Here is an 18,849-nt window from a genome sequence, read left to right as displayed (position 1 = left end):
CTTGGCATCTCGATTTAAAGTACCAGCCAGGCGACTGCTGCTGGTTCTTTGGCAAAGGCGAAGTGGAGAAATTCAAGGATCGCAGCTCAAAAGTTGCACAAAAACCCCACGGGGTCGAGGTTTCTTACTGAACCTGTTGGTTCCTCGGCGGTTGATGCGCCTGGCCTCTTGTATCCCCATGCCACCACCTGATGGTGGTGGTGCTGTCTTTTTCTTTTCTTTTGGGTCCCGTCTTTGAAGTCCAAATTAATCGCGACGTTTTCACGGGGGTACGGGGCAGCTGTTATGAGAAAATAGAAGGACCGGGAAACTGCAACTCTGCCAAACAATTGGATGAAGAAGCCTGGCCCATATTTGCTTTACAAAACTCATTGACCAGCGCATTTGCCGTAGCATCAACAGTTAAGAAAGAGTGGCTCACACATACCACACCACTCTAATTAGACGAGTGTGTGAAATCTTTGGCTAAGTTCATATTGTCTCCAATTAATAGAATTAAATTCACCATCTACTTCGGATTACAGAAAGCACAATCTGTGACAGCGACAGTAAAGCACTAGAACAGCTCATTACGATACTAACACAAAGACAACGGTGGGAATCTCAGCTAAGTTCTGCTGATGTCAATCTAAGAATTACATGCACCATCTACAAACGGGGAACATGTTGATGCTCGAACGCATTAGTAAGACGTTGATATGGATGGCATCATAGTAAAAGGCCCCACGCCCATTGCTATGGATCAGCTTAGGGTGTGATAATTCTGCAATTGATGATCTTGGGAGCTGTGGACAACTTGCCTCATCCGAAGTCACTATCACATAATATCCATCACATAATCAATGTCATGGTCAATGCTACTCTTGAATCGCTATGAAAATAACAAACAAAATCAACTGACTCACCCCATGGGCACAGCAGGTCCCTCACAGAGAAAAGGGCATTTGGTGTAAACATCATCTGCACCATGGGAACACAAGATTTGGCTAGCATGACCCATGCAATTGAGTGGACCTCCCTCTGTGTCCGGAAATTGGCAGCCCCTCAGAAGCAATTATCAGCTCACCATCTGCAATTCTCATCCAACCAAAGAGAACAACGTTGTGGGCAAAAATGGATGTGGACAAGTAACAATGGAACCTTGTGCTTATGTGCTACTTCCGAGAAAGGTACAACTGCAAGCAATGATGAGGCAAAACAAAGGTAAAATGCATTCAGAAACGCTTCTCAAACAAATCTATCAACAAAAAACCACCAGATATAGAAACTTGTAAACCTCAGGAAACATGAGAACCCAAGGAGACAACATTTTATGATCGCACAAGTAAATACTCCAGTGTTATCAATTTATCATTTAACCAAAGTCTAGTTTCCACCAAACACAATGATGGAGAATATATTCAAATCATAAAATAACATTACAGCAGCTAAAATGACATAAATGTCCTTATATAATTTATTCAATCGGTATATACCTAATTAAGATGCATCAGGCAGCCAAGATGGCCAGGTAACCTCTTTTCTTAATGGCCATCCACTTCAATAGTTCCAAACTACCAGCAAGTTCCAAACTATCTAACATTTAGGTCAGGGTAATCTCTCCACTGCCGGCTCTATCATAAGACAGAATACAAACCCTAACTCTTTTGTTAGGTTCTGCAGAAGGCATGCAATGTCAAGAAAGGCACTGACATTGAGAGACATGGAATAAAGGATGCATATGAGAAGCAGTTGATGCCTGTGAACTTGGGAACACATCATATTTGCGAGAATCAAAGTCATGAATGAAAAATGATGATATGACTAGTCTTTTCCATCGGGACCTCACTTTGTGTAAGCCAAATGTCTGCTATCCTCAGCTCATTTGGAGATCCAGATGTCACTGGTGGCCCATTTGGAGATCCAGATGCTTAATGTTGGAGGTTTAATTGCCTGATAGGACCATCCTATTAAACCCAGAAACAAAAGTACTGAGAACTGAAAGGTAGAAAGCACCAAAAGAAATACTGAACAAAAAGAAAGAAAAATAAAAAAGATGTCTGCAACAGTTAAGGTTTCTTAATGATAAATTCCAGAAAGATTCAGAAGTAACTAGTAAACCACAAATCAAATGAGAAGCATTTCGACTGCCCTTTAAGTGAGTTAAAAGGACTGATTATTATATGCACTAAATTTGTATGAATGCCTGTAATAAAAATACAAGCAATGTCTGAATTAAGCAAAAATACAAAATCACTAAACAGCACAGTTATTTAAGAAACACTCGGGTATTAGTCAGTAGTGACAACCACATATGAATGAGATTGACCAATGGACACTTTTTTATATAATCAAGGAAATATGTAAAAGCAATTGCCAAAGAGCCGAGGAACTCTGTTCAGATTCATCAATTGGCTTCTTGACAAAATCTATGCTCTAATAAGGCACATTTTTTTGAATTTTAGAAAACCACTGATTATTACCATACATATACTACCAATGTCAAGAGCTGACAGACAACTCCTTTTGCAGAAATCCATTGTCTGTATAACTAGAAACATAAGTATACAACAGCATACCATGCAACTATAGGCCAACATGATGAAAGTTTGAGACTGATCTAAAAAGCCAAAATAGGCCAATTAACATGGTTATGAACTTCTAATGACTAAACTCTGACCAAAAACTTTTGAAGTACAAAAAAAAATTATCAAACTCTTTTTCTAAGTCTTCTACAAAAAATAATACTAGACCGAAACATAAAATGAATCTAAAGAGATCACGTGACTAGAAGAAGGCTAAGAAGATGCTAAAAGAACAAGATATAGATAGATATCCATCTCAAACTTCCTTTTTCCTTCTATTTTTGTGGTTCTGCACTCTTCCTGTAACTTCCATATAATTGATGTGCAATGATACACATCTTTAACATCCACCGAGCCAATAATAATGTGGCCAAATCAAAACTCATCCTCTATAATTGAGCTTAGCCTACTATAATAGCTAATTAACTTGTAAATTTGCAGAAGTTTTGTGAGACATGCTTTTGTCCTCCGAGTATGTAACAATCAAATATAAGAGGATATACAAGGGAATATCTCTTACATCAACTTGTAGGATGAACATACCATGCACTAACCCCATTAGCCAGGTGCAACAGGATGACTTAATCCATAAATATGGATTTTACCATTTTACCTATTTGAACTTGCCTACTTGAGAACATACGACCCACTAATAATGATCATCAAATACTACCAGAAGCAAGGATTGCTGTACTGCCTGAAACGGTATGGTTTGGATGGTACATACCTGTCCAGGCATGGACAGATGTGCGGACCAACCCGTTTCGGGCAATTTGTGTTAAAATAATAAAAAAAATAAAAAGTAGTGGACCCCAATCCATTTCAGCTTTATAAAAACATATTAGAGCTCTTCTCGCGTACGAAGCCAAGGAACTGTGTATTCACTGCTGTGATGCTGCAGCGTGCGCTGCCTCTTCGCCACTTCGCCGATGCAGCAGCGCTGCCTCTTCGTCGCTTCGCTGCTGCAATGCTGCAACAGTGCTACCTCTTCGCCATTGCGATGCTGCAGCAGCACCGCCTCTGTGCCATTGTGATGCTACTGCTTCCCTTCGACGCTGTCACTGCTTCCCACGTATCGCTGCACTTCTCCTCCTTTTCTTTCTTCCTCTTCCTTTCCCCTTCTTCCTCCTCTATTCATCCACTGGACCTTCCTCTTCAACCTCTTTCTTCCTCATCGAAACATTGGTACACACTGATGTACCATGTGTCGGTACACCGGTACGGAGCAGCACAGGCCGTGCTGTCGGCCAGTCGACATACCGGCTCGAACCGGTAAGTCAAACCTTGACCACAAGTACCCAATAACTGAACTCTGATGGAAGAAAGCACAGTAACTGTGGTTCTCTTTGCCACATCTAGCAAGGTTCCAGTAAAATGCAGCAGTGTGTGTGTGTATATATATATTGCTGAATATCTATCAAATATTCCTAGAAGAACAAAATTTTTGTGCTTTTTTTAATCTCCAGATTAGCTTTTCTGGTTTCTTCCTTTAAAAGATCACTTTTTTATAGCTTTTATCTTCAATATTAGTTCCTTTGATCTTCCTTCTAAAAAGCAGATCAACACAATATCCAACATGCTACAATTCTTTTTCAAAGAACTCCTAAATAAGAAAACTGTTTCAGAAAAAACCTCAAGTCCTACACAATTGCATAACTAAATCTTCAGAATAACCACCGGAATTGAGAAAACAATGGAAAGAATGGCTGACCTTGAGGAAGAGGAAATGAAGTGGATTTTGCTGCTTTCTGGTTTCTGGTGTGAGCTCTCACAGATGCAACAAAGACCTTTCTGGTTGAGGCAGCCATCTCGATTTGATTCCTGCACAAAAGATCACATAATTAGCAAGCCCATGAAAATAGACAGTTCCAAAGAGTACTGAAATTTGAGAGCTTCTCCAATATCATGTCACATAAACATCATACATTTACTCGAATACATTAGTAAATGTACATCTAGAAAGGTTACTTACATACATTATCCTCTAGATGGAATATCCACATGAGAAGGCTATTTCTGTCTACAACTTATCAGTACATATTCTGGCAGCAAAGGAAAAAAAAGCATGTTTGAAGTATTCAGCACAGCATCCGTAAGAACATCCACAATAGCATCAAATTACTGGAGAAAAGAAAACCGTATCCTTCCCAGTGCTGTTGATATAAATCAATAACAATAGAAGGAAACAACTCACAATGACATCAGACAAACAATATAACCAAGATATACAATAAAATATTTGACAGAACAAATACTGGGTTAAAATGGTAAAACTTGGTCATCAAACACCATACCTTGATAAGCAGAACACTGTGTTGTGTCTACTTTGAATTGACTTAATTTCACTACATGAAGAGCATCCTTCCTCCAAAAGTAAGGATTGTCTAAGGGAGATGCCAGTCATGGTACTTCTGCAGAAAAAATTCATGACGATCATCTTAGAGATCTTGTTTGACATCAAACCCTCATCCTAACGAGCTAATTACATCCCATATGATTGCTTTCCGTTCAGTTTCAGTGCCATCAAATCGGATTGTCTGTAGCCTGCGCAAGAGTAGAGAACATCGGAAACTACATGCTTTTTCATCATCTGACATGCAGAAAGCATCAACAAATCCGAGCAAGCCAGAAACTGCTAAGTTTGACTTATGACACACTGTCCTGGCCATCCTCGGTCCATTTTGCCTGCTATTTTCCTGCCAGCAAATCACTGATGCCAGGAACTGTGGCATCATCACATTATCGAACTCAAAGCTCCTGCTGGCAGGTGCAGGCATGCCCAGGCCCCTCAACGGGGCCGGGCTAATCCAAAACTCGTGTCAGGTAGCTGCTGGTGAGTCTGCAAAAAAGAAACGCAGCATTAGACAAAAGAAACATGAAATCTACATAGAAGGGATTCCAGATGACAAAGAGCTTGGGAAAAAGAAAACAAATAACTTAGCTTGGCATGCAAAAGCAGCTACAAGGTTCAAGCAAATATCTTAGCAGTCTTTTCATTAGAGGGAAAGAAACCGACTGATTTTTAAATTTAATTTTTTTAATGAAAAAATTCAGAATAAAATCAGACACCATACTCTTGACTAAAGAATAGCCAAGATTAACTACATCATCCACCGAGAACCTAATGTCTGCACGTCTGGGATATAACAAATTGAGACCACATGATAACCAAAACACATCAATCTTTCATTGTAATCTTAAAACATCCACCTTTAATGAGATAGAGCTCTTTATCTAAGACATTCTCTCTTTTTTTTTTTGCTGGATCAATTATTCTAAAATAAAGTTACCAATGTATTAAGTATCAATATCATTATGTATCACAATAACAGAACACTAATGTTAAAAAGATATAATAACAGCTTATGTGGCATGTGTAGGGAACACATGCCCTAACTACATTGTATTAAAAAAATTGCACAAGCAGGATAGAGAGAATAATTTCACATCATCAGAGGCCATGCATTGATAAAAACAAATATGTAAATTATCAATTAAATTGCATAAAATTGAAAATAATGAGGTGTGGAAGAAATGACAAAGATGGAAAGAGGAAGAGAACCTGCACAAAAGATTGAATGTGTCCATTAGGATGAGCAAAAGACATTCCAGGATGTGGAGGCACAGAATATTGAGACGAGTGCATGTAAACTGATGTCGTGGAATGAGCATGAACATGATTGGAATTATATGTTGGCATCATGCCTGCTGGAGGACCATAGTTGATCACATTAGGTGCTGAAGGCGATAACCAAGGTCCATGCAGATGCTGAGGAATAGGCTGAGGTTGGTGGTCAACAGGAAATTGAGCACCATGACCTGATCCAAGTTGTGGGAATTCAGTATTGTAATTAACAGCAGGGGAATATAGTGGCTGTATGGTCCCCGGTCCACTGTTGAATCCAAACCCAGGTTCAAATCTTTGTATGTACCTGAAAGTAGATACAGTAAACCAAATGATCAGCGGATACAAGAATATGCAACATGAATATAGAGCTCACAAATTAAAGCTTTATCTGGAATATTAGCAAGTCATTTTGTGATTGGATAAACAACCCAGTATTGGATAAAGTACATTATCATAAACAAGGTTTTTAAAATGCCTATTTGACTGCGGTTCTTGACAAACTGTTGGACCGGTACAACATTAGTATATATGATGCTATAATGACATACACAGCCTTATATCACCAAACAATAATAATATAAAGCAAATATTAATCAGTACCAAGTTATATGGTCCAGTAACTATCCATTATTGGACCAATAAAGGCCTGTTGGTACATACTAATCCGAGCTTTATTTGAAATGATTATTATTACTGATAAAATTGTCTTTAAAAAGTTACAATTATGTTCTACCAAGCTGCTGCTAGAATTTAAAGTTTAGGGGGAAAAGTAAAGCTATCTGGTAATCAAGTTTTAAACAATTCTTGCAATTTGGTATAACAATGTCAAATTAGAAGAATTACCATATTTCTTTGTTAAAAGAACTAGATTCAAAGATAGCAACCACATAAAATACTACACCCAAGAAAAAAAGGCACATGGAATCCAGCTGACAAACTGTTTCTTCAATAAAACAGCAAGTTATACTTTTGAGAACCTGAAAATTTCTTAAAAATCCTCTTTCTCGATGACAATATGCAGTATAGACAATGACTTTCTTGGTTATTGAGAGGAATGATGAAAGGTGAGAGGAATGATGAAAGGTGAGAGGAATGATGAAAGGTGAACACACCTGTCATAACTTCTGTCATAGTCAGGATCCTTGCTATCCACCTCGCGGTCCCGAAAAATGGCTACTCTATTGTTTGTTTTGTGTCTGCTAACAATGGGCTCTTTCTCTATCTTAGTTCTATTTAATATGCTACTACCTGAAGAAGAATCGCTAAAACTCCTCCCAAGATTTTTTTCAGATCCTTCTATTGCAGTTTTTTCATCTGACCTCGCAGATATAGAGCAGTCTTGTAGGATATCTGGCAATTTTACTTCATCCTTTGAATATGAAATTGTGCTACTCATATCATTGCTGTTGAATATGCGTGCACGTGCCCTGTTATACTCTTCTTTTCTTTCTTCAACGCTTTTTTGACGATTAGTCTTATAGGACTGAGTATTTGCATTGCTCATAATTTGTGAGTGCTTCTGAGGCCTTTGCTTGATTGCAACCTTCGGGATGGCATTACTATCTTCTTGCGGAAAATTGACAGGAATATCTGCAAGACGAACTGGAGGTCTTCGACAACTAAATGAAGTTTTCTGCATCAAAATCCGAGAACCAGATCCATCTGGCATACTATTATCTTGTATGGCAACTGACTGGAGGTAATAATGCTGTGCAATGCGGTGTGCTGCTAATCTTAGGTAGGAATTTGGAATGGCCTGAAATTCTAGTTGCTGTTGAGTAGGATCACAAATGAACTTCACAATGTCTTGCTCCATCCTCAAAACTGAACAAGAGGCTATTGTCTTAGTCAAATGCAATAACAATTGTAAAAAAAAAAGTACTGTAATAAATTAACCAAAAATGACAGTTAATGAAATACATTCAGGCAAGCATGAATATAAGGCTAAAATAAATCAACGAAAACACTTCAATTGTCCGGTGAAAGAACATGTTTGTTCAAGTTCAAGAAGCAAGTTTAGGAATCACATGTAATACATAACAAGTTAATTAGCAAGACCCTGTCAAACACGTAGCACTAACTGATTTCAGTTCTACACATTGCATAACTCAAGTTCATGACAGAAACAAAATTCCAGCAAGATATGGCAGCAGCAAGGTCATTTTTATAAGCCTAGGGTAACAACTTAGATAATTATCTTCATTATTTTCTAAAATCCGCATGCATGCCGCTCTTGTAAGATGTGTTTAGTTTGGGATTAAAATAGCTATTTAGATAATCATAACTCAATTAGCTAATATTAACCCACTTTTAAATTGTAATCTAGCTATTAGCAAGAAAAAACAAGGGGATAATTTTGAATTATCCTTTATGTGGGTTATATTATAATTGGTTATTTAAGAACTTCTTTGACAGGTTAAAATAGTAATTCTCTAAAACTAACTGCAAGCATAAACATAGATAAAAGAGCAAGAATAGACAATGAATAGTGTGCAGCAAAGAAAGAAGTACAATTGTACGTGCATTCGACCTTTCTGATACAAGGATCTATTTTCAACGAAATTTGATGATTAATCTAAAACAGTTATCATCAAGGCAGTGTTTGGTTACAGTAAGGGAGGTTAAACCAGTGGTGGTTGATTTAACCTATCAAATGGTCTAGAATTAAGAGGTGTTAAATTAACTTAGTTGAAGGATTCTAATCTCAGTAAACAAGGATAAAGTAATCCACCTAAAGCATGGGGTTAAAACATACTTCCTTCGTTTTCTTTGCTAGCACACAAATAACCCAATTCATCAGGTTAGTAACCAAACAAAAAGAGAGGATTGAAGTTAATTGGACAGGTTAAGCAGTGATTTAAAAAGCGCTAGGCGTCAAAAGGCGCCAAGGTCCAAAAACGCCAGAGGTGCTAAGCGCTCGCCCGAGCGAAGCGAAGCGCTAAAATATAAAAATATATAATATAATTAATAAATATAATTATTTAAAATTTTAAATAAAAATATGCTATTAAATTAAGAAAATCTAAAATACAAAATCAAGTAAATAAAAATTAACAACATTAAAATCAAAATAATATATTATTAATCTATTAACAGTATTGAAAATTAATCATTTCAAAATTCAAATAAACTTAATATTAACAGTATAAACCTGCTGACGGAGAAACGAGGAAGCAGCGGCGGCAGCGGCAACAGCGGCAGCGAGAAAGGGAGCGGGAGCGGGAGCGGCGAGCAGCGGGAGGGCTCGCGGGAGGCGCAAGTAGCGGGAGGCGCGAGCAGCGACAGCGGCGAGCAGCGGGAGGCGCGAGCGGCGACAGAGGCAGCGTTTGCGAGCAGCGATAGCGGCGAGCGACGACAACTGCAGCGTTTGCGAGCAGCGACAGCGGCGAGCAGCGAGATCGGGATCGGGAGCGGCAGCGGGTTAGGGTTGGGTAAGGGTTATATCGGTTTAGTTGGTTCGATTGAACCAACTAACAACCGAACCAGGACCGAACCAAACATAAAATCCTGGTTCGATCGCCTTGGTTTACCTAAGCACTCGCCCGAAGCGCCCAGCGCCTGGGCTCGGGCGAGCGCCCAGGCGACGCCTGTTTGAAGTGCGCCGCCTGGGAGATTAGCGAGGCGCTCGGGCCTCGCCTCGCCTCGCCCGAGCGCCTAGGCGAGCGCCCGAGCGCCTTTTTCAATCACTGAGGTTAAGATAATTTAATTATTTTGAACTGAGCCAAACACAGCCAAAAGGATGACTACAAAGAAGATAGCATAACTTGGACTTGCTAAATATATGCACAAGAGATGGTGATCTCGTATTCTCATTTGTTAAACGTATGTAGACACCAATTTGTAAATAACCCTCAAAGTCTACAAGTGTTGGTTCAGTTGTCCTACTCCAAATCAAAATATGCCCAAACACAAGTTCTTAAATAACAACAACAGGCTTCCATATAACCTACTACTAGGTTAATCATAAGCTGCTTCATCATCATAGAGCAATCGATAGATAAGATATCATTGTGCCCCATATGAAGTAACCAAAATCTTCTAGAACATTGTAAAAGGCTTTCCTTTGACTAAACACTGTACAGGTTTGAATGTTCACTCCATTGACTGTACTCATACATAACAAAGATGCTATATGGCTATCCATATTTATCACCATGCCAAGGTTCCTCTTAAGCTCATCCTCTCTCTTTTTCCAAATGTTTTCCCTCAATCAACTCATAGATTGCTGATGTATCTTCTCATATTATGGCATTATTTAGTCTTTACTATTTGACAAACATGTATCTTCTCATATTATGGTATTCTTTAGTCTTTACTACTTGACGAACGAAACTTATTCTTTCCACTCCACAAGCCTAGTCTTCATAAATTCCTTGCTTAAAGATCTACATAGTACCACAAAAATTCAAGTACATACAAAATCCACTATAACTTCTATCTAAAAATATCAGATAAAACCCTATTTGCAAGTACTTAATTATCTAGTGTCGTTTAAAGAAGAAAACCCAGGTTTGCAACTGAGATTATACTTCTCTGCCTACTTTTCCCCAATATTCAACCCAAAGAAGCGTCTCAAGAACCCGTAATACCTCAATCAAAATTGTATTCCTTACAATAGGAAAGGAATGACTAAGCTAAGGAGATAATGTCCGATAAATAAAGCTAACACCGCAAACCCTAAACCAGCATATTCAATAACGACAACCACAAGCCAGCGAGATACGGAAAATTACTCGCCAACCGCTCTCGCGGCTTCTCCAAAGCCTCCCGGAGGAACTGGTCCACCTGGCCGACGGCATCCATCGGGACGCCTTCGGCACCATCGACGGAGGCCAGCGAAGCCCGAGTATTATCCAAAGCCGCCGCCGCCTCCTCCTCCTCCTCCTCCTCGGCCTCCAGCGATGGCGACAAGGCGGAGCCGTTCTTGGAGGAGAGCAGCAGCCGGCTCATACTAGCGTCAAGATCCGCCATCTCCCACGAGTCCGGGGCTCCGGGGTCGCCCGCCGAGCCCTCCATGGCGGGGGAAGGAGGACACAGCCGCGCTTCGCTAGGGTTTGGGGAGATCGAGCGGAAGCCCAACCCTAGTCGCCGTGAACTCCATGGAGAAGAGGGAGGAAGGGGGGGAAAAGGATCGACGAGAAAAGAATCGCCGAGAAGGGGAAAGAGATGGATTGGCGACGAAGGAATCCAATGGCGTAGAATAACTGTTGTGTTTCGACAGGAAGAAAGATATGGCGGTGGAATCCGATTGGACAACAATAATATAATACTTAACAACGTAAGGGGCTTCTTTGTAATAGTCGCATATGGGTGGATATCGTAACATTTCACATACAGGTCCCCAAGTATTTTATATTGATTTATGTAGGACCCACCGCACCCACGGGGCATATGGGTAGATATTTTATTTCTCGTGTTGTTGATTTACTTTTGTAGTATTTTATGTTGTCATTCCTTGGTGATTAATTATATCCACAGGATCACAAGGGGATAAGGATCCAAAAGCATATGTCCACAAGAAATCCATCAATTTTGACGGAAGAGTTTGAAAGAATATTAAATTATATTATGTGCTTCATATAATTGAAAATCAAAAACCAGAAAAAAAATATGCTGCATGATTAAAAACTTTCAATCTTAAGCTCTATATGTTTTCGGATGATCGTAAACGATTCAATGAAAGATATTTTACACTCGTGAGACCTATCGAATATTAAAAAATATTAATATTTTAAATAATTAAACTTTTAATATATATCTCTATAATTATCAATATTTTTAAAAATATTAAAAATTAGCTGTATTTGATACTTCTTTTATATTTGGGAGGATAAATATGAAAAGAAAATACCACATATATCACCTTTTTGAAAAGGCATTGCTTTAAATTGAAATTTTAACGTCGTAATCTTGAGTAATTACAATGGCATATTTGCAAGGTTTGAAGTTTTTATGGGAACATATGTGGTTCACATAAATTTAAAGGGATAAATATGAAGATCACTCATTTTAAAGCTATATATATATTTTTGTCAATAAGTAAAGGCAGACGAATTAGAAGTCTCCCAAGTGGACAAGAAGTTGGGGTATATTTTATGATGACAGCTTTTCTTAATCAAATTTTGCTACTGGTGAGACTATTTAGTTACCTTAAGATCATCAATTAGGGTTGTTGTGCCAACATAGATTAATAATATTAGTATTGTTCATCTAACTTAGCTAAATCAATAATAATATTATTATTAAAAGTGTTAAACTAACTTAGTTGGTAAAGATTTTAATAATATTTTAAGTTTCTATGCTCCAATCTCACTTTAATTATTTATATTTAAACAATTATAAATTATTTATATTATTCAGTTTAAATAAATAACTGAATAAGTTTTTATTCTTTGAAGTAGTAACAATCGAGTAGTGAATTCATAGCCTTGTTGTTGGAAAATAACATCTACTTGTAAAGGAAATGCTTCTCCTTATTTATCTCTATCTAATTCATACAAATCATTAATTCATGTAGAAATATACCAATGTTCCTAGTATTCCCTAAATCTTGATTTTGTGAGTTATACAATTATTTCACAAAGATAGATAATGAAGATCAGATTTAAACTCAGAACTTTATGATAAGCTATCAATATTTTTATCAGGCTAACTGATACTTATTAATATTATTGTTATTATTGTATAATTAGCCGGCACACACTTGCTGTATTCCATATGTATCAATATATATGCGAGACTTTTGCTACTATACATTTATTTAACTAAGAAAATAAGTTTTATTATTGTTAGTAAGAGACATGACGTGTCTCCTCCCTAATTAAGAGACATGAGATAATAAAAAATAAAATTTGAAAGATTGATAGTTGAATTTATTGAAAATATTATTAGAATAAAGATAAATGGATTAACCAAGTTTAAAATTATAAAACGATACAAAAACTATTAGTTACATGTGCTCTGCAAGCAAATCACATGAGTGATGACACTCGTGATATATTACCATGATCTCTTTACTTATTATTACTGATATTTTATCATATATTATCTAAATATATTATGATGTTCTTGGATCCGTGCAATAAAAATCGGATCATGATGAGATCACGATAATAAGATCGATTCGTCTTTAAACACAGAACCTAAATCATTCTGGTTATAGTTTACTCGAAAAGACATTAAAATAACCGGATAGATTGGTACGTTATATACTCATTCATATGATGGAGGTAATTGGTCTTATAGTCGCTCGTGTGAAGATACTAGAGGTATAGTGTAGGTGCTCATTGGAGAATGAGTTTATTAATTGATCCGCTTATGGAATTATAGATGATTAATGATATATGACGTTAGACAATGATTCCATAGTCTCAATTGTGTGTTTGATCCTTAGACTTGAGACACCAAAGATGCCTTATATTAGTACATCATTCTTCGATATCAAACTTATAGATTTGGAAGTTCTAAATCTAGTATAACTGATTCTCGAGAATGATAGCCAACTTTACAAAGGTAATTGAGTGTCAAAAAAGGATCATCCACTCTCGATATCATAAGAGGAATATCCTGTGTGTGCTCGTTCAAACAAAATCCCTAGTCATGGTTATTCGGATTAAGAAAAAAAGAGTTCTCCGGAAGAATCCGATTAGAGCGAGACTCAAACAAGATCTCGTATGGTCCTGATATTACCATGCCCAATATATGGTCTCTGAGATTTTAGATGGATAAGGAACTATATACACATGGTAACTGAGGATAGACAAGTCCGATGAATTAGATCCATTGTACCATCTGGGGATTATGACATAGTGGCTTAGTACATCCATAGTCGATGAGTCAAATGAATTATTATAGAGATAATAATTTGAAGGAGTTCTAACAGGATCGACCCACAGCCAACTCGGTATCGGGCCTAGAGGGTCACACATATGGTAGATGTTGTGATGAGTAAAGACATATATATGAGATATCTACAGAGCCCCTAGTTTGGATTGTGTGGATATGATCCAATTGGATAATTGAATGAGATTCAATTAGATAATTAGATAGAGATCTAATTGGATAATTAGATAGAGATCCAATGAGGATAGGATCCATTAAGGGTTAAGCTGCTTGCACCTCTATAAATAGGAGGAACCTTACGGTTCATAAGCTAGAACTTATGGTGGTTACCCCTCCTATTCTCCTCAGCCTCTTCTCCTCCTCCTAGGCTCTAGTAGCCTTGCGGTGTATACGAAGAGGTAGATCCTTGCGGTGTATACAAAGAGGTAGATCCCGTAGCAATATGAAGAGCATCATCACTATGTCCATTATATGGATCATCGCTAGAAAGGAGTATGCAAGTTCTCCTTCATCCATTTTATCAGATTTGAAAATTTTGATGATATACTATCTCCCCAGATAACACTACTAACATGATACGTGTAGTTTTTTCGGTTTTGTGATTTTCTTACGCACCAATTGACACACAATGACCAAATACTTGACTTTGAGAAATTTGATTTTGTTTTTATTTTTTGTTGCGCATAAGATATCGACCCACAATTTTCCAATAATGGTATCAGAGCCAGGTTCGTCGTGCGATGATCGGCTTATAAACTACATGTGTTATGTTTAATCGTGTGTAATTGTTTTACGTGTTCTTACTATATTTGACATAGTTTTTGTTAGGAAATCGTAGCTCTGCATCTCATGTGTAGTGGAAAACAAAAACAAAATTAGATTTCCCAAAGTTATGTACTTGGTTGTGTGACGATTGGTGCGCGAGAAAATCGTAAAACCGAAAAACCACATGTATCATTTTAAATGTGTTACTTGGGGAGATCGTATATCCCCAAAATTTTCAGATCTAATGGAGTGGATGAAGGAGAACTCGTATACTCCTCTCTAGCGGTGATCCACATAGTGGACACAATAATGACGCTCCTCATATTGTTGTGGGATCTTCCTCTCCATGTGTACCGCAAGGCTATCGGAGCCGAGGAGGAGAGGAGGCTGATGAGAATAGGAGGGGTAACCACTAACAGTTCTAGCCTATAAACCATAAGGCTCCTCCTATTTATAAAGGTGCAAGTAGCTTAACCCTTAATGGATCATATCCTCATTGGATCTCTATCAAATTATCCAATTGAATCTCTATCTAATTATCAAATTGGATCTTATCCACCGGATCCAAATTGGGGCTCCGTGGATATCTCATATCGAGACCTCTACTCGTCGCAACATCCATCATTTGTATATGACCCTCTAAGCCTAATACCGAGCTGGCTATGAGTCGATCCTATCAGAACTCCTTCTGATATAGTGAATTATTATCTCCATAATAATTCACTTGACTCATCGACTATAAAGGTACTAGGCCACTACACTATAATCCTTAGACGGTATAGAGAGATCTAATCCATCGAACCTATTTATTCATAGTTACAATGTGTCTATAGTCCCTCTCATTCTATCTCATAGATCATATATTGGGTATGATAATGTCAAACACATATATAATCCTGTTCGAGTCTCGCTCTAATCAGATTCTCCCGGAGAACTCTTTCTCTCTCAATTCGAATGACCCTAATGATTTTGTCTGAGTAAGCACACATGGGATATTCCTCTACAATACCAATAGTAGATAATCCTCTGTTAACACTCAATTGCCTTCGTAAGATTGGATGCTATTCTCGAGAACCGGTTATACTAGATATTGAACTTCCAAACCTGTAAGTCTGATATCAAAGAATGAAGTACTTATACAAAGGCATCTTTGCTGTATCAAATCTAAGGACCAAGCACACAATTGAGACTACGGAATCGCTATCTAACATTATGTATCGTTAATCATCCAGCATTCTATAAGTGGATCAATCAATTAACTCATTCTCCAATGAGTAGCTATACTATACCTCTAGCGTCTCCACAGGAGCGACTATGAGACCAACCGCCTCCATCATATAGATGAGTATATAGCACACTGGTTTATTTGGTTATCTCAATGTTCTTCTCGAGTAACCTATAACCAGGATAATTTAGGGTGTATTTAAAGGTGAATCGATCTCATTATCGTGATTTCATCACGATCCGATTCTTATTGCACAGATCCAAGGATATCATAATATACATCCAGATAATATATGATAAAATACTAGTAATAATAAGTAAAGAGATCATTGCAGCATGTCTCAAGTGCTATCACTCACGTGATTAGTTTGTAGGGCACCTATAACTAACAATCTACCACTTGACTTAAAGCCAATCACCCACGTGTCTGATCCCCATTAGACCTCTCTAACACTTAAATACAATCTGAGTCAATGGCTTCATATCTACTACTATATTTCCATGGGCTACGATCTCTCTGATTAGGTAGAACCTCCTTAGAATGTGCTTAGACTTCTGATGAGACCTGAGTTCCTTTGGTTGAGCGATTGCTATGTTATTATCGTAATATATGGGAATCGATTCTGCGTTGGTCGATACAACTCCTAAATCTATGATGAACTTTTTCATCTAGACCCTCTCTTTTACTACTTCTATCACAACAATGTATTACACCTTTGTGGTCGAGTTAGTAGTAGTATTTTTCTTGGAATTCTTCCAGCTCACTATCACCCTATTCAGGATAAACACATACCCTGAATTCAACTTATAATTATCAACATCGGACTAGAAACTCGAGTCCATATAGTTCTTAACCTGGAGACTACCTCCTTTATATACTAGTAAAAGATCCTTAGTCCTTCTCAAGTACTTAAGGATATACTTTACTGCTTTTTAGTGCTCCAAGCCTGGACCTGCTTGATACCTGCTCGTGACACTCAAAGCATGCACTATATCAGACCTGGTACATAACATAGCATACATGATAGACCCTATAATAAAGGCATAGGGTATCCTATCCATATTTGTCCTTTCTTTCAAAGTTTTTGGGGAAATACTCTGAGAAAGTGAAATTCCATGTCTCATTAGTATGAGACCTTGTTAGGATCCTTTTATTTTTCCTTTTATTTTCTGTGCTTTCCTTTTATTTTCTGCATATTTATTATTTTTCCTTTTATTTTCTATGTTTTCCTTTTATTTTCTGCATATTTATTAAGTCTGTTTAGTTTAGCTAAAGTCAGAACTCTATAAATAGGGATGTAACTGTTTCTTTTCGATTATCTATGAAAAATATTATTCTGTCGTTTGACAAACCCTAGGAGGTCGATCCCCTCGAAGCGATCAAGGAGGGCCAATCCCCTCGAAGCGATCAAGGAGGCCGATCCCCTCGAAGTGATCATCCCCTTTCTCTTCTTCTTTTTTATGATAAGACTTTAGGGTCTTATCATTTGGTATCAGAGTGGCGATCCTTGGCGTTCTCGCTGCAACGTAACAAAAAAAAAATGAAAAAAAAGGGAGAAAAGGGTTGTTACCCGGCGACCACCGAGAATTCCCTGCTTCCCTTCTTCCCCACCATCGCCCCTGCTCTCCGACAGGCCGCGCCCTCCCTTGCTGCCTCCTTTCCACCGCCAACGCTACTTCCTGGTCGATCGATCAACGTCGCCATTACCCCCCCAACCGACGACCTCTCCTCCTCGCTTTCCTATCTCGCTTGAGCGAGAAGGATCACTGGCGCCGTCTCCCTGCCAACAGACCACCCCTTCGTCGTTGATACTCTCGGCGATGCTGCCCTAACTTCTCTACCACCGTGCCCCCGTCGGGTCGCAACTGCAGCCGCCGGTTGCCCCCTCCTCATGGCGACCAAAACAAGGCAACTCACTACTGTTGCCCTTGTTTCCAACCGCGCCTCCACCAGTCGCGCCTCCTCCAGCACTCCTCTTCCCCTCGAGCATCGTCGCCTCCCAACCGACCCATCACTGTTGTGGGCCATCGTGCGACGACCGCCGCTCGCCTCCCAGCCGCCGCCACTCCACCTTGCTCTACATCTAACCAAAACAGAGCACACTTACTCTGCCCTTGTTTTTAGCCGCGCCACAACCGCGTGGGGTCCCTTGCTGCTGTCGGCTGTCGCCACCGTCGCTACTACTGTCAGCTACTGTGCAGATGCCCTTGACTAGACATCAGAAATAAGAACTGGGGATTACCGACTTGCAATCGTATGCAATGGCTACCGATAACTCAGTGAAGGCACAAATGGAAGCGTTGGAAACCAGAATTAAAAATCGGCTACAAAAAACTCTTCATGATTTCAAAAAGAGCTTGTTGGAGCACTTTAGCGGGTTTCAATAAGATGAGAGCTCAAGTTCTACGCTGAACAGATCGAGAGATACAGGAAAAGGGCCCCATGATGGTATCACACACTACCCATGTATCAGGGTAGAATTTCCATGATGGGAAGATGGGGATCCGACCAGTTGGATCTCTAGGGCGAAAATTTTTTTTCGTTTTCACAAAACCCCAGAAGAATCCAAGGTAGAAGTGGCCTCAATCCAGCTCGATGGAGATGCAATCCAATGGTATGATTGGTACGAATCTTGCCATGGAATTCCTTTGTGGGAGCAGTTTAAAAGAGGACTTCTTATTCGCTTTGGGCCATCCGAATATGAGAATGTTGATGGCCAACTCGTCAAAATTCATCAAACTTCTACAGTGTTGGAGTATCAGAGTAGATTTGAAAGATTGTCCAACCAAGCTAGAGATTGGTCAGAACGACAACTTCTGGGTACA

General features: G+C 38.7%; 1 protein-coding gene across 9 annotated transcripts; it reads right to left on the bottom strand.

Moving 5' to 3' along the window:
* Positions 1–453: 453 nt before the first annotated feature.
* On the bottom strand, positions 454–11,419 carry LOC135584461 (uncharacterized). 9 transcript variants are annotated; one of them, XM_065113141.1, is made up of 9 exons: positions 10,926–11,419; positions 7,305–8,016; positions 6,127–6,496; positions 4,859–5,403; positions 4,537–4,606; positions 4,276–4,385; positions 1,829–1,946; positions 906–1,175; positions 454–814 (listed from the first exon to the last, which is right to left on the bottom strand). In XM_065113141.1, exons 1-4 carry the CDS (start codon positions 11,206–11,208, stop codon positions 5,353–5,355), a joined length of 1,416 nt encoding a protein of 471 aa, XP_064969213.1. In that variant the 5' UTR covers positions 11,209–11,419; the 3' UTR covers positions 454–814; positions 906–1,175; positions 1,829–1,946; positions 4,276–4,385; positions 4,537–4,606; positions 4,859–5,352. The 9 variants fall into 9 exon arrangements, with proteins under 9 accessions (XP_064969213.1, XP_064969215.1, XP_064969212.1 ...); XM_065113143.1 differs by lacking the exon at positions 1,829–1,946 and having other exon boundaries at positions 4,537–4,717; XM_065113140.1 differs by lacking the exon at positions 1,829–1,946.
* Between the last annotated feature and the right edge of the window lie 7,430 nt (positions 11,420–18,849).

The sequence above is a fragment of the Musa acuminata genome, chromosome BXJ2-6, assembly GCF_036884655.1.
Source record: "Musa acuminata AAA Group cultivar baxijiao chromosome BXJ2-6, Cavendish_Baxijiao_AAA, whole genome shotgun sequence".
Taxonomy (NCBI): Eukaryota; Viridiplantae; Streptophyta; class Magnoliopsida; order Zingiberales; family Musaceae; genus Musa; species Musa acuminata.
The sequence above is the reverse complement of the archived record's forward strand: the minus strand, read 5'-3'. Positions and strand labels throughout refer to the sequence as shown.